Raw genomic sequence first — 13,585 nt, 5'->3', positions numbered from 1 at the left:
TTCTAATCCTATCCTACTATCCTACTTCCATAATCCTACTAATATTATAAATGTGAAAGTTTGTGAGTGAGTGAGTGAATTTTATGTTGTTACTTCTTCACGCTGAAACGGCTGGACGGATTTGGATGAAATTTGGCGAAAGTTAGATAACCTGGATTACAACATAGGATACTTTAATCCCGATATTCCATGGATAGGGATAAATCTTGAAATATAACCGCTCAGCTTAGTCATGAAATTGGTATGTAGATATTTGACATCGTGAATAAAAACATAGCCTACTTTTATTTCGATATTCCCACGAGATAGGGATAAAATTTCGAACTAATAACCGCTGGCTTAGAGTCATGAAATTTGACCATGATTGTCATTATTTTAATGTAATGTAATGAAAACCAACGATTTAATTTCGGGAATTCCCACGTCAATTTTTTAAAATCCCGGTATTTCAGCTGCTGGACCTAATGATTTACGTGTGCGAAGCCACGGGTAAACACTAGTTGACGATAAAATAGTATTTTAGTAGAAATTATGTAGATTTCTATTTACTAGTATCATATTTACTGTGGAGTCATTGTTGGACCAAAAATCATTTTGAATCAACTTCCTGTGTCTACTCTCATTTCCCTGTCTTATGTAAATTAAAAATGCCTCTTCTAAATTATATCGACAATACAAACTGAAAAATGGATGCACAGAAAAACCAGAAAAGAGACCAGCGCTGGAATCGAACCTAGGTCCTCAGCAATCGTACTGCGTACTATAACCCTACACCACGTTGGACAGGAGTCAAGATACAAATTTCTCTATGCACACATATCTCAGGTTGCCTTTTTTACTACGCTACTTAAGCAGCAATAAAATCTAAATTAATCCATATTTTAACAGACCCTTTCAATTCTAAAATACTCCATCATAAACCTTGGGAAAATATACGTCAAAAATATAAGTGGATATACATGTTTCACCATTTTAAAAATTCTACCTTAAAGGGTATAAAGGGGGTGTAAGTTTGTATGGAAAAAACGTTGGGTATATTTGAAGATATATTCTAAAACTTCGTGAAATGCTATTAAACATTAAGTTAAAAGGGACATGGAAACATGTGAATGACTCTTGAACAGGACTAAGAGAATACGTGATTCGCCATTTTTAAAATTAAACTTAGGGAAATCATTAAATATGAAATATGAAGTAATTCAAAATAATTATTTACTGCTGATTGAAGTATCTTAAAGAGCTTCACATCACTAGAGCCAACGTCAGTCAGTCAGTCAGCCAGTCGTCAGTCAAGTGTCAATGTCAGTCACCACATTTGTTTACACAATTGATTTTTTCCATTGAATAGTACCATACACCTTCTCAAGTTGTATGTGCACTTGTAGAACCGTGTTCCAGTCAGCATTTGCAGCACTTTAAAAAAAAATGATAAAGGCAGCAGAGGCTCCTTGCGACAGGGTTCTACCGAGTCGCACATACGAACTTGGCAAGGTATTGTGTGGAGGTCGCTGTCGCTTCTTGGACAGACGTAAAAATATATCTCTAGAGTCCAAAATAACGTTAACGATCGGTGTTCCAGGTGAAAGACTTGGTGTTCAACCTGCACATGATCCTGTCGGACACCGTGAAGATGAAGGAGTTCCAGGAAGACCCGGAGATGCTGCTGGACCTGATGCACCGCATCGCGCGCGGCTACCAGCACAGCCCCGACCTGCGGCTCACCTGGCTCAACAACATGGCGCAGAAACATATGGAGGTAGTACGCAGTGCCAGCAGGACCCGGCTCAGCTGCACCGTGGATGGCTCAACGAGGGTTTTTAAATATCGCTAGATGGCGTTAGCGGAGACTGGCGCTGCCAAGAGCGTAGTCAGCGGTATCGGCAATTTTTGAAAAAATAAAAGTTTTTCTTTTACAAATATACAATTTTACCCGCAAATGTAGTGAAAAACATTGTATGTCGCACGGGCGGTACTTGAATTACGAACATCGACTCATTAAAGCCCTCAGTCTTCGACTTCGGGCTTCTAATAGACGCTCGTTCGTAATTCCTTATTTACCGCCCTTCAGACACACTGTACTATTTCATCACACTTGCTCGTAAATAGTGTCGTAACATGCAGGCTACCTTGGTTGCAACCCCCAATTAATGTGTTTGTCATGAAACCCGTGGTCGGTAAATGAGTCATTGCCCGTACTTATTTTCTTGTCATGAAACCCGAGGTCAGTAAATGAGTTTGTTACTGCATGGCGTGCTGCTCGTGCTAGCGTGCTGGTCGGGCATATGCTGCGGGGGTGGGAAAGCTGGCGCTGCCAAGAGCGTAGTCAGCGGTATCGGCAATAAAAAAAAAGTTTATATTTCAAATATACTATTTTACTCGCATATGTGATAAAAACAACTTCGACTTCGGGTTTCTAATAGACTCTCGTTCGTAATTCCTTATTTACCGCCCTTAAGACACAATGTACTATTTCAGCGTTCGAACCACACGGAGGCCGGCATGTGTCTGGTGCACGGCGCGGCGCTGGTCGCCGAGCAGATGTCGGCGCGCGGCGCGGCGCCGCGCTGCTGGAGCGCGTCACGCACAACGCGCTGGACGAGTCGTGCGCCGACACGCTGCACCACCACCTGACGCACCACGAGCTGCAGGTGACACACTGGCGCGGCAGATGGCGGCGCGCGCTGCTGGAGCGCGTCACGCACAACGCGCTGGACGAGTCGTGCGCCGACACGCTGCACCACCACCTGACGCACCACGAGCTGCAGGTGACACACTGGCGCGGCAGATGGCGGCGCGCGCTGCTGGAGCGCGTCACGCACAACGCGCTGGACGAGTCGTGCGCCGACACGCTGCACCACCACCTGACGCACCACGAGCTGCAGGTGACACACTGGCGCGGCAGATGGCGGCGCGCGCTGCTGGAGCGCGTCACGCACAACGCGCTGGACGAGTCGTGCGCCGACACGCTGCACCACCACCTGACGCACCACGAGCTGCAGGTGACACACTGGCGCGGCAGATGGCGGCGCGCGCTGCTGGAGCGCGTCACGCACAACGCGCTGGACGAGTCGTGCGCCGACACGCTGCACCACCACCTGACGCACCACGAGCTGCAGGTGACACACTGGCGCGGCAGATGGCGGCGCGCGCTGCTGGAGCGCGTCACGCACAACGCGCTGGACGAGTCGTGCGCCGACACGCTGCACCACCACCTGACGCACCACGAGCTGCAGGTGACACACTGGCGCGGCAGATGGCGGCGCGCGCTGCTGGAGCGCGTCACGCACAACGCGCTGGACGAGTCGTGCGCCGACACGCTGCACCACCACCTGACGCACCACGAGCTGCAGGTGACACACTGGCGCGGCAGATGGCGGCGCGCGCTGCTGGAGCGCGTCACGCACAACGCGCTGGACGAGTCGTGCGCCGACACGCTGCACCACCACCTGACGCACCACGAGCTGCAGGTGACACACTGGCGCGGCAGATGGCGGCGCGCGCTGCTGGAGCGCGTCACGCACAACGCGCTGGACGAGTCGTGCGCCGACACGCTGCACCACCACCTGACGCACCACGAGCTGCAGGTGACACACTGGCGCGGCAGATGGCGGCGCGCGCTGCTGGAGCGCGTCACGCACAACGCGCTGGACGAGTCGTGCGCCGACACGCTGCACCACCACCTGACGCACCACGAGCTGCAGGTGACACACTGGCGCGGCAGATGGCGGCGCGCGCTGCTGGAGCGCGTCACGCACAACGCGCTGGACGAGTCGTGCGCCGACACGCTGCACCACCACCTGACGCACCACGAGCTGCAGGTGACACACTGGCGCGGCAGATGGCGGCGCGCGCTGCTGGAGCGCGTCACGCACAACGCGCTGGACGAGTCGTGCGCCGACACGCTGCACCACCACCTGACGCACCACGAGCTGCAGGTGACACACTGGCGCGCAGATGGCGGCGCGCGCTGCTGGAGCGCGTCACGCACAACGCGCTGGACGAGTCGTGCGCCGACACGCTGCACCACCACCTGACGCACCACGAGCTGCAGGTGACACACTGGCGCGGCAGATGGCGGCGCGCGCTGCTGGAGCGCGTCACGCACAACGCGCTGGACGAGTCGTGCGCCGACACGCTGCACCACACCACCTGACGCACCACGAGCTGCAGGTGACACACTGGCGCGGCAGATGGCGGCGCGCGCTGCTGGAGCGCGTCACGCACAACGCGCTGGACGAGTCGTGCGCCGACACGCTGCACCACCACCTGACGCACCACGAGCTGCAGGTGACACACTGGCGCGGCAGATGGCGGCGCGCGCTGCTGGAGCGCGTCACGCACAACGCGCTGGACGAGTCGTGCGCCGACACGCTGCACCACCACCTGACGCACCACGAGCTGCAGGTGACACACTGGCGCGGCAGATGGCGGCGCGCGCTGCTGGAGCGCGTCACGCACAACGCGCTGGACGAGTCGTGCGCCGACACGCTGCACCACCACCTGACGCACCACGAGCTGCAGGTGACACACTGGCGCGGCAGATGGCGGCGCGCGCTGCTGGAGCGCGTCACGCACAACGCGCTGGACGAGTCGTGCGCCGACACGCTGCACCACCACCTGACGCACCACGAGCTGCAGGTGACACACTGGCGCGGCAGATGGCGGCGCGCGCTGCTGGAGCGCGTCACGCACAAACGCGCTGGACGAGTCGTGCGCCGACACGCTGCACCACCTGACGCACCACGAGCTGCAGGTGACACACTGGCGCGGCAGATGGCGGCGGCGCTGCTGGAGCGCGTCACGCACAACGCGCTGGACGAGTCGTGCGCCGACACGCTGCACCACCACCTGACGCACCACGAGCTGCAGGTGACACACTGGCGCGGCAGATGGCGGGCGCGCTGCTGGAGCGCGTCACGCACAACGCGCTGGACGAGTCGTGCGCCGACACGCTGCACCACCACTGACGCACCACGAGCTGCAGGTGACACACTGGCGCGGCAGATGGCGGCGCGCGCTGCTGGAGCGCGTCACGCACAACGCGCTGGACGAGTCGGCGCCGACACGCTGCACCACCACCTGACGCACCACGAGCTGCAGGTGACACACTGGCGCGGCAGATGGCGGCGCGCGCTGCTGGAGCGCGTCACGCACAACGCGCTGGACGAGTCGTGCGCCGACACGCTGCACCACCACCTGACGCACCACGAGCTGCAGGTGACACACTGGCGCGGCAGATGGCGGCGCTGAGTGTAACGTCATGTCTTAAATCGAGTTTAGCTCGACATGTTTCGGGCTAATTCGTCGCCCTTCTTCTAGGTTCTAGAGTCTAGGAGCAACGCAACTCGGCGGCTGCGGCAGCACGCGCACTGTGCGCCACCGCTCTGCTCACGATGTCTCGCGAGCCAGCACCACGCACCCGCAATAAAAAGGCGATCGACCCAAATAACGCTTCCGTGTTTAATTGAATTTTCTCAAACATGATATCAAATATTGACGTTGTGTTACAAATAATAGGCCGGAAGTATCGCGTTGCAGGCGCTGCGGCTCGGCTGCCTGCAAAGAGATTTCATAAAACTTTGCTTCGCAGGTGGTAGGACCTTGTGCAAGGTCCGCCCGTATTGCTACAACCATCTAGCTCGCTAATCCTGCCGTGAAGCAGCAGTGCTTGCACTGTTGTGTTTCGGCGTGGAGAGTAAGACAGCCGGTGAAATTACTGGCACTTGAGGTATCCCCATCTTAGGCCTCTAGGTTGGCAACGCATCTGCAATACCCCTGGTGTTGCAGATGTTTATGGGCGGCGGTGATCTTTTACCATCAGGGGACCCACTTGCTCGTTTGCCATCCAATCGAATAAAAAAAAAAAAATTTTTTTCGGCCGCTGGCCGGCAATGCGACCGTCTTTTGTTTCAACGCGCGCTCTCGGGCACCTCCGCCAGCCACAGCAGCACCGTCCTTGTCCGCCGCCATCAGCCAGCGCGACACGAGCGCACGCAACAGGGCGACCAGACTAGCGCCCCGCCAGCTTGATTTCTTGTGTTTTTATTTTACTAGATGAAAACCCGGCTTCGCTCGGGTAAAATGTACTCATAATAATATGTTTAAAAAAAAATTTTTGCCAGTGTAAAGACTGTCGTACTTATCGAAAAATCTGACGTATATTCCCAGCCTTAATATTATAACAAACGTACTTTCACAGCTAATTGGCCAAATAACTATGATGTGTATGCCTCATAATCAACTCATATACGGTACGATTCGTCTGTACGATCGATCTGATGAAAATCGACGAATCGTACTGTGTGTGGGGCCCTTAAGAGGTCACAATGGAGAACGAAATGCAAACCTGTGACACGTAATGACGTGACACTAACGCCACTTTGATGTGATGACTTTTGACATGTTTACTTCGCAACGCCATTATATACTTAGTAATTTATTCAAGTTTATATTGAAAATACTCGATAATCCGAATTTTCCGTCTACAAGTTGTCGACTCGGATTGACTAATTTTTTACGCTCTTCAATTTGATGTGCATTTAGTTCGAGTCTACCGTAGACCGGTACGAAATTATTAATATAGATTTCATGTCATGTTTGAGAAAAACGTGGGGTTGCCGGCCTCTACAGTAATGTGCTATTAATTGATTGCAGGCGCTGTTGGAGCACGCGGCCAGCGAGCTGATGACGGCCGGCATGTACGAGGCCGTCAATGAGGTGTACAAGGTGCTGATACCCATCGCGGAGGACCACCGCGACTACAAGAAACTCGCCAACATACACGGGTGAGCCGTGCCATTCGTAACTGTACAGTGTGTTACAGGCAGCCAGGCTTTATACCTCCACTAGTGTTACCTGCGGCTTCGCACACGTAAATGATTAGGTCCAGCAGCTGAATTGAAATTCCGGGATTTTTAAAAATTCCTGTGGGAATTCCCGAAAATTAAATCGTTGTTTTCATTGACGTTACATTAAAAACAATCATGGTCCAATATGACTCTAAGCCCAGCGGTTGTTGTTTCGGGATTTTATCCCTATCCCGTGGGAATATCGGAGTAAAAAGTAGGCTAAGTTTTTCATTCCAGATGTCCAGCTATCTACATACCAAATTTCATGACTCTAAGCCCAGAGATTTTATCCTTATATCGTGGGAATATAGGGATAAAAAGTATCCTATGTTTTAATCCAGGTTATAAACTAACTTTTTGCCAAGTTTCATCCAAATCCGTCCAGCCGTTTCAGCGCGAAGAAGTAACAAACATACTCACTCACAAACTTTCACATTTATAATATTAGTAGGAAGTAGGATTAGTAGGATTAAAGTAATGTATTTCTGTAACGTAACCATGACATTCATTTAATTAATAGACTAAAATTTGGACTTTGTTAACTTTTTAACAAAATTATAATTGCCAGCAATGTACAGCAAAGTGAATTGACAAGTAGTAATCAATGTATCTGTCAGCTGTAATTTACACTTACTTGTCAATTTACTTTGCTGTACATTGCTGGCAATCAAAATTTTGTTAGAAAGTAAAAAAATTTGATCCGGTTCGAAGGACCAATGTTCGGGTTTAGCGATAAACGAATTTATTGTATTAAAAACACTTAAATAATTTAGTTAAATCTAAAATGATGGTTAATGATTATGAGTACGCGCGGCGCTCTTGATGGCTTATTGCGAACTGAAGTGGAATTAAAATTGAAGCATTTGCAAACAAAATAATACCTGACTAAGTAAATGAGGTCAACTTGAAATTGCTTAGTTGCCTTACGTTGCTTGCTCGTACACCATGAAACAAGATTTTTTTGTATAAAAAATGGAACCGACTTCAAAAACCTTGAAAATAATTTTCTACTAGTTTGAAGTCGGTGCCTCAGCATGAGTCAGCAGGAGAGGTTCCACTTTTTTTTTTACTATAATATTTTTTTAAGCAGCGTAGCATAGGACCTCCACCAACGAGATGGACGGATGATCTGGTTACAGCCGCGGGGCTGGAGGTCTATAGGGGAGGCCTGTGGCCAACAGTGGACTTCCTACGTCCTACGGCTCATATGATGTCGATGGCAATTATTTCCAGCAAGCTGAACGAAGCGTTCACCCGCATCGACCAGCTGCACGGCAAGCGTGTGTTCGGCACGTACTTCCGCGTGTCCTTCTACGGCGGTCTGTTCGGGGACCTGGACGGGGAGGAGTTCATATACAAGGAACACGCGCTCACCAAGCTGCCAGAGATATTCAGCAGGCTCGAGGTATTGCGCACTTTTATTACTAAGCTTTTTTAAAAAAAAAAAACACCAACACATAGTAAACAGTACAAGAACACAGGTATATAGAGATTTTCCAAGATAAGCAATAGGCGGCCTTATCGCTTCAGAACGATCTCTTCCAGGCAATTTTAGCATAGACAGAAGTAAGGAATAGATTTTAGCAGGTGGTGCAATTTACAGTAGATTAGAGAAATATCAAGAATACATAAAACTAAGCATTTATAGAATACACATATACAACAAATCAAAATAGATAGGTATGTTGTTGTGTATTGTACAACAGTACATAATGTAACCATCGATAAAAGTCTGATTTTAATCGGAATCCGACGGCACTCGAAGTTTTAATTAATTATTGTATTAAAATGAGTGACAAAATTCAAATTCAAATCATTTATTCAGTAAATAGGCCGCAATGGGCACTTTTACACGTCATTTTTTAAACTACCAGCGCTTTCGGAAAGACCATCATTGCCAAGAAGATTGCGCCGCAAGAAATGGCAGAAAGTCATTTTTTCATAATAATATAATTAGAAATAAAATACTTAAAAACTATATTATACAATTAAAGAAAAAAATTACAAAAAATAATAATAATAATAATACAGGGCATTTTCAATATCCATTTCCATTAATATAAAACTTTTTTATTTAGCACAAGCCTCCTTTCAGAATGAGGGGGTTTTGGCCGTAGTACATACATACACCATCGTATGGGTGTGTGCACAATTGTAATTTCCCACATGAACTTCAAAAATGAGAGAGATGAAGATTCAAATTTGAAAAGTGAGAGAGTTGGCCTGATTCGTACCCGCGATCCCCCGTTTGAGAAGCCATAGGTCAAAACACAAGGCCATCGCGGCTAGTAAAATAACCAAATAAACTACATTTCAGAATTTCTACGGCGCCCGTTTCGGCACGGACAACGTGGTGATAATAAAGGACAGCAACATCGTGGACGCGGCGTCGCTGCCCGCGGACAAGGCGCACATACAGATCACCTACGTGGAGCCGCACTTCGAGCCGCACGAGCTGCGCGCGCGCACCACGCACTTCGAGCGGAACTATAACATCAGTGAGTTGCGTGCCGCCATCTAGCGACGACTAGCCGAACTAGCGCTCTAAAGCCCGTTACGGTGGAAACATACTACTAAAACGTAACGCACGTCCGACGCATGTTTCTATTTGCAACTGACCATAATGCATATACGGGACTGATTAGTACTGACACGAGTTGGATGGCGTGGCGTCGGGTTGTACTAGTATGTCCGTACCTTTAGTTACCGTTAGCGAGCACCATCTAGTAGTGGTTAGACGATCTAACGTCGTGGAGCCTTAAACATAGCGGATTTGGCGTTTTTAGAATAGAATAGAATATTATTTATTAACACACTTAGGGGCTGTTTCACCATCCATTGATTAGTGTTAACTGGCGGTTAGGTGTGATGCCGTCTCTATTTGTTTTGTTCGAATAGACGAAGACGGCATCACATTTAACCGTCGGTTAACGCTAATCAATGGATGGTGAAACAGCCCCTTAGAGTAAAAGATAGATTAGATTAGATTTTTTTGCCCGTGAATCAAGCGTACATTCAGATCACTTACGTGGAGCTGCACTTTTAGCCGTGCGAGATGCGCACGCGTACCACGAACTGCAAGCGAACTACATCAGTGAGTTACTTACCGACATCTAGTCCGAGTAGCCGCTGCTGTTACCGCCATCTAGTAGCGGATGGACGAACTAGTGCCGTGGATTATTTTATATTATTTTGTATTTTTTCTTTAATTGTATGTTGTAGTTTTTAAGTATTTTATTTGTAATTATTTTATTTTGAAAAAAAAAGACGTGTAAAAGTGCCCATTGCGGCCTATTTACTGAATAAATTATTTGAATTTGAATTGAACGTTGAACATATTGCATTTGGCGTTTTTAGAATAGAATTGGTCTATGATAGGATATGACATGTTGTGGGTGTTCCAGAGCGGTTCATGTACGCGACGCCGTTCACGGCCGGCGGGCGCGCGCACGGCGACATCGCCGAGCAGTGCAAACGCAAGACTATACTCACCACCGCGCACCACTTCCCTTACGTCAAGACGCGCATACAGGTAACGGACAGACTTTAAGCCCAGTGCCCGTATTGTCTAATGCTGGCTCCACGCGTTTGGCAAGCGCCGACAAACGCACAAAACGCAGTATGCTTATCCATACTAATATTATAAATGCGAAAGTAACTCTGTCTGTCTGTCTCTCTGTCTGTCTGTCTGTCTGTCTGTTACGCTTTCACGCCTAAGCCGCTGAATCGATTTTGATGAAATTTGGTACAGAGATAGAATAGACCTTGGGAAAGAACATAGGCTATTTTTTATCGCGAAAAAGAGGCTTTAAGGGGTTGAAATAGGGGATGAAAGTTTATAAGGTGGAAGTTCGTCGCTGTCGAAGTTAAAACCATGAAACTTGGCATCTAGGCGCTTAATAAGAAATAAATTGATATTTCTTTGAGCTTTTTTGAAAATTCGACCTGTGAGGGGGTGAAATAGGGGATGAAAGTTTATATGGAAGATCGTTATTGTCGAAGATAAATCGATGGTTCTCTATGAAACTTGGCATTTGGACACGTCATCCTTACTATCCATACTATCCATACTAATATTATAAATGCGAAAGTAACTCTGTCTGTCTGTCTGTCTGTCTGTTACCCTTTCACGTCGAAACTACTGAACCGATTTTGATGAAATTTGGTATATAGGTAGTTTGAACCCCAAGGATCAACATAGGATACCTTTTATTCTGGTAGAGGGCGCCACCGCGCGATAACCTAGATCCGCGCAGACGTAGTCGCGGGCATAAGCTAGTAGTATTATATGACTGTCGCCATCTCTTTCGGTCTTGTTTTACCGTGTCCGTGTGACAGAAAGATGTTGACAACAATCGTGAGTCCAAGTGCGTTAGAAGATAAGGGCCTAGTTTAGACCTACAAGAAAAATGGTAACGTTTACAACTACATTCATAAAATGTGAAAGGGCGCTAGCTCTATAAATTGAATAAATCCATCCGATAAGACTAATATTACAATTTATAACGCTAAGGAAATTTTTGTCGTTTTATTTTTGAAAGGTTTAATTTATAAACCTTTTTTTTACAGGTTGTTGCACGAACACAGATTATTCTCACACCGATCGAAGTGGCTATCGAAGATATTCAGAAGAAGGTAATTTTCCTTTATTCGTTTATATTCCTCTTGTATGTATGATTTTCTTATTTTTATTCCTCATTTCAGTCAATGGGGGACGTAGTATTTTTGCATAATGTTGGATTAAGTGCATAGTGGTTGGGAGTCCCTGCCCTAAAGCTTGGTACCTATCGACAGCGGTGGCGGAGCGGTGCAGTGCAGCGAGGAGGAGACCGCCACCGCTGTCAGTGGGTACCAAGCTTAAGGGGTCCAGAGCCCACTCAACCCTGCTGTATCTGCGTAGATCAACGAGCTGGCGGCGGCGACGTGCCAGGAGCCGGCGGACCCCAAGATGCTGCAAATGGTGGTCCAGGGCTGCATCGGGACCACCGTCAACCAGGGCCCGCTTGAACTCGCGCAGGTGACGCCGGGGAGACTGCCCTAACTTGTTATTCCTAACCAATCGTCTTGACAACCCCTTAATGATTTTGGGTGAAGACCAAAAAGTTGCACCTTAACGCAGGTTAGCAGTTACAATACTATTTTTTTTTTTTTCAATGTGAAACTGAAATTAGTCCAACTGTCCAACATTTGCATGGATAATTTTCGTGTCACAATGGAATAAAATGATAGTAACTGTAACAACCTGCGTTAAGGTTTGCAACTTTTTGGTCTTCACCCTTTTAAAAGGCCTATCCAACGATACCCCCACACTATATGGTAAGACGAGAAAAAAAAGACCCACACTTTATGAATGACTATGGGATACCCTAGAATTTTTTTTTTCTACAAATTTACCATTTTGTCGGCGCTATTGCTACATATATCTATGCAAAATCACTGCATTGTAGCACTTATTATCTGTAAGCTAAGCCGCGGATGGACGGACAGCACACTTGTTGTTTTTTCTTTGTTTATCCGTTGTATCTACTTATAGTGGCGTGATATTTATTATTGCGTGTGTGTCAGGTGTTCCTAGCGCCGGTGGCGGAGGGCGCGGCCCCGCCCACAAGGCTCACCAACAAACTACGGCTCGCCTTCAAGGACTTCTCCAAGAAGTAAGACTAACCACCGCCACCGAATCTACCTAGTCAGGCGCCAGCAGGGGGGGCTACTACGAAAATCGAAGTTCGTATCGTGCCGACCCTGTCACTCGCGTATTAAACATTGCCGTCACCGGGACGGCAAGACACGAAGTTCGAATTTTGCAATTCGTAGTATAGGGCCAAGATTGTTTGTTTATAGGGGGGTAGATTACATCTTGCATCTCGTCTCGTCAGTACTTTGAAAAATATCGTATATCAAATCACCAGTGGGTAGATGACGGATGCAATTTACGTCGAAATCATGTCAAACGATATACGTAACATGGATATGACTATGATAGGTTTAAAAAAGAGAACATTTGAGATTTTAGGTTACTATTGCCTGTGTTTAGGTACAGTCGCCAGCACCAATATCTGACAAAACAAAGCGCGCATAAATATTTGATACAACTGTTTCTAGGGTCGGTAGGACGTGTCAGATATTTTTTCACGCTCCACTGCAGATATTAATGCAAACTGTACTGGTGTTTGAGAACGCAGAATTTTGGTGTCACAATGGAAAATTTGAATAGTAATCTTAATCTGCGTTAAGGTGTGCAACTTTTTGGTCTTCTCCCGCTTACCGATTGTCCTGTCGACAGATGCCACGACGCACTGAAGAAGAACAAAAACCTGATCGGCAGCGACCAGCGGGAGTACCAACGCGAGCTGGAGCGGAACTACGCGCGCTTCGCGGAGAGACTCGCGCCGCTCGTGCAGCCCGCGCTGCCCGCCTCGCACCTCGCGCGGCTCAGGTGACACACAGAATCATCCTGATCCAAAAGTTCCAAGGTTTGCCCATAGATGTCGCTGCCCCGCCTGCCTCACAAACCTACATCGCGCTGTTAAGATTCTTCCTGTTTGAGTTGGGTCAGCCACCCGGTAACAATTTAGTCACTCTGGTTTCCCTTCAAAACGAATAAATCTTTCGCCTTTTACTAAAGATTTCCGTGGAGGGGAACACTCAAATGAGTCTTACTCAATTTTTGGTGCTCTACTTTTAGTAGAGCTTATAAAGTTTAAAATTTATACCCATGTTCAAGATAAGACCAGTGC

General features: G+C 48.0%; 1 protein-coding gene and 1 non-coding gene across 2 annotated transcripts in view; both read left to right on the top strand.

The window, feature by feature from the left end:
- Positions 1–13,585, top strand: part of LOC141445705 (dedicator of cytokinesis protein 7-like) — a 28,685-nt gene that overhangs the window by 13,746 nt on the left and 1,354 nt on the right. Inside the window, exons 9-17 of the mRNA XM_074111594.1 lie at positions 2,476–2,628; positions 6,649–6,785; positions 8,082–8,253; positions 9,166–9,346; positions 10,253–10,380; positions 11,418–11,483; positions 11,749–11,865; positions 12,414–12,502; positions 13,132–13,284. Of these exons, the coding sequence (XP_073967695.1) occupies positions 2,476–2,628; positions 6,649–6,785; positions 8,082–8,253; positions 9,166–9,346; positions 10,253–10,380; positions 11,418–11,483; positions 11,749–11,865; positions 12,414–12,502; positions 13,132–13,284 (1,196 nt within the window). The remainder of the gene's footprint in view (positions 1–2,475; positions 2,629–6,648; positions 6,786–8,081; positions 8,254–9,165; positions 9,347–10,252; positions 10,381–11,417; positions 11,484–11,748; positions 11,866–12,413; positions 12,503–13,131; positions 13,285–13,585) is intronic.
- On the top strand, positions 13,424–13,540 carry LOC141426954 (U5 spliceosomal RNA). The gene has a single exon (XR_012451289.1). It is a non-coding gene; the product is annotated as a U5 spliceosomal RNA (small nuclear RNA).

Source organism: Choristoneura fumiferana, chromosome 3 (assembly GCF_025370935.1).
Source record: "Choristoneura fumiferana chromosome 3, NRCan_CFum_1, whole genome shotgun sequence".
Classification (NCBI taxonomy): domain Eukaryota; kingdom Metazoa; phylum Arthropoda; class Insecta; order Lepidoptera; family Tortricidae; genus Choristoneura; species Choristoneura fumiferana.
This window is presented reverse-complemented; position numbering and strand designations above follow the sequence as displayed.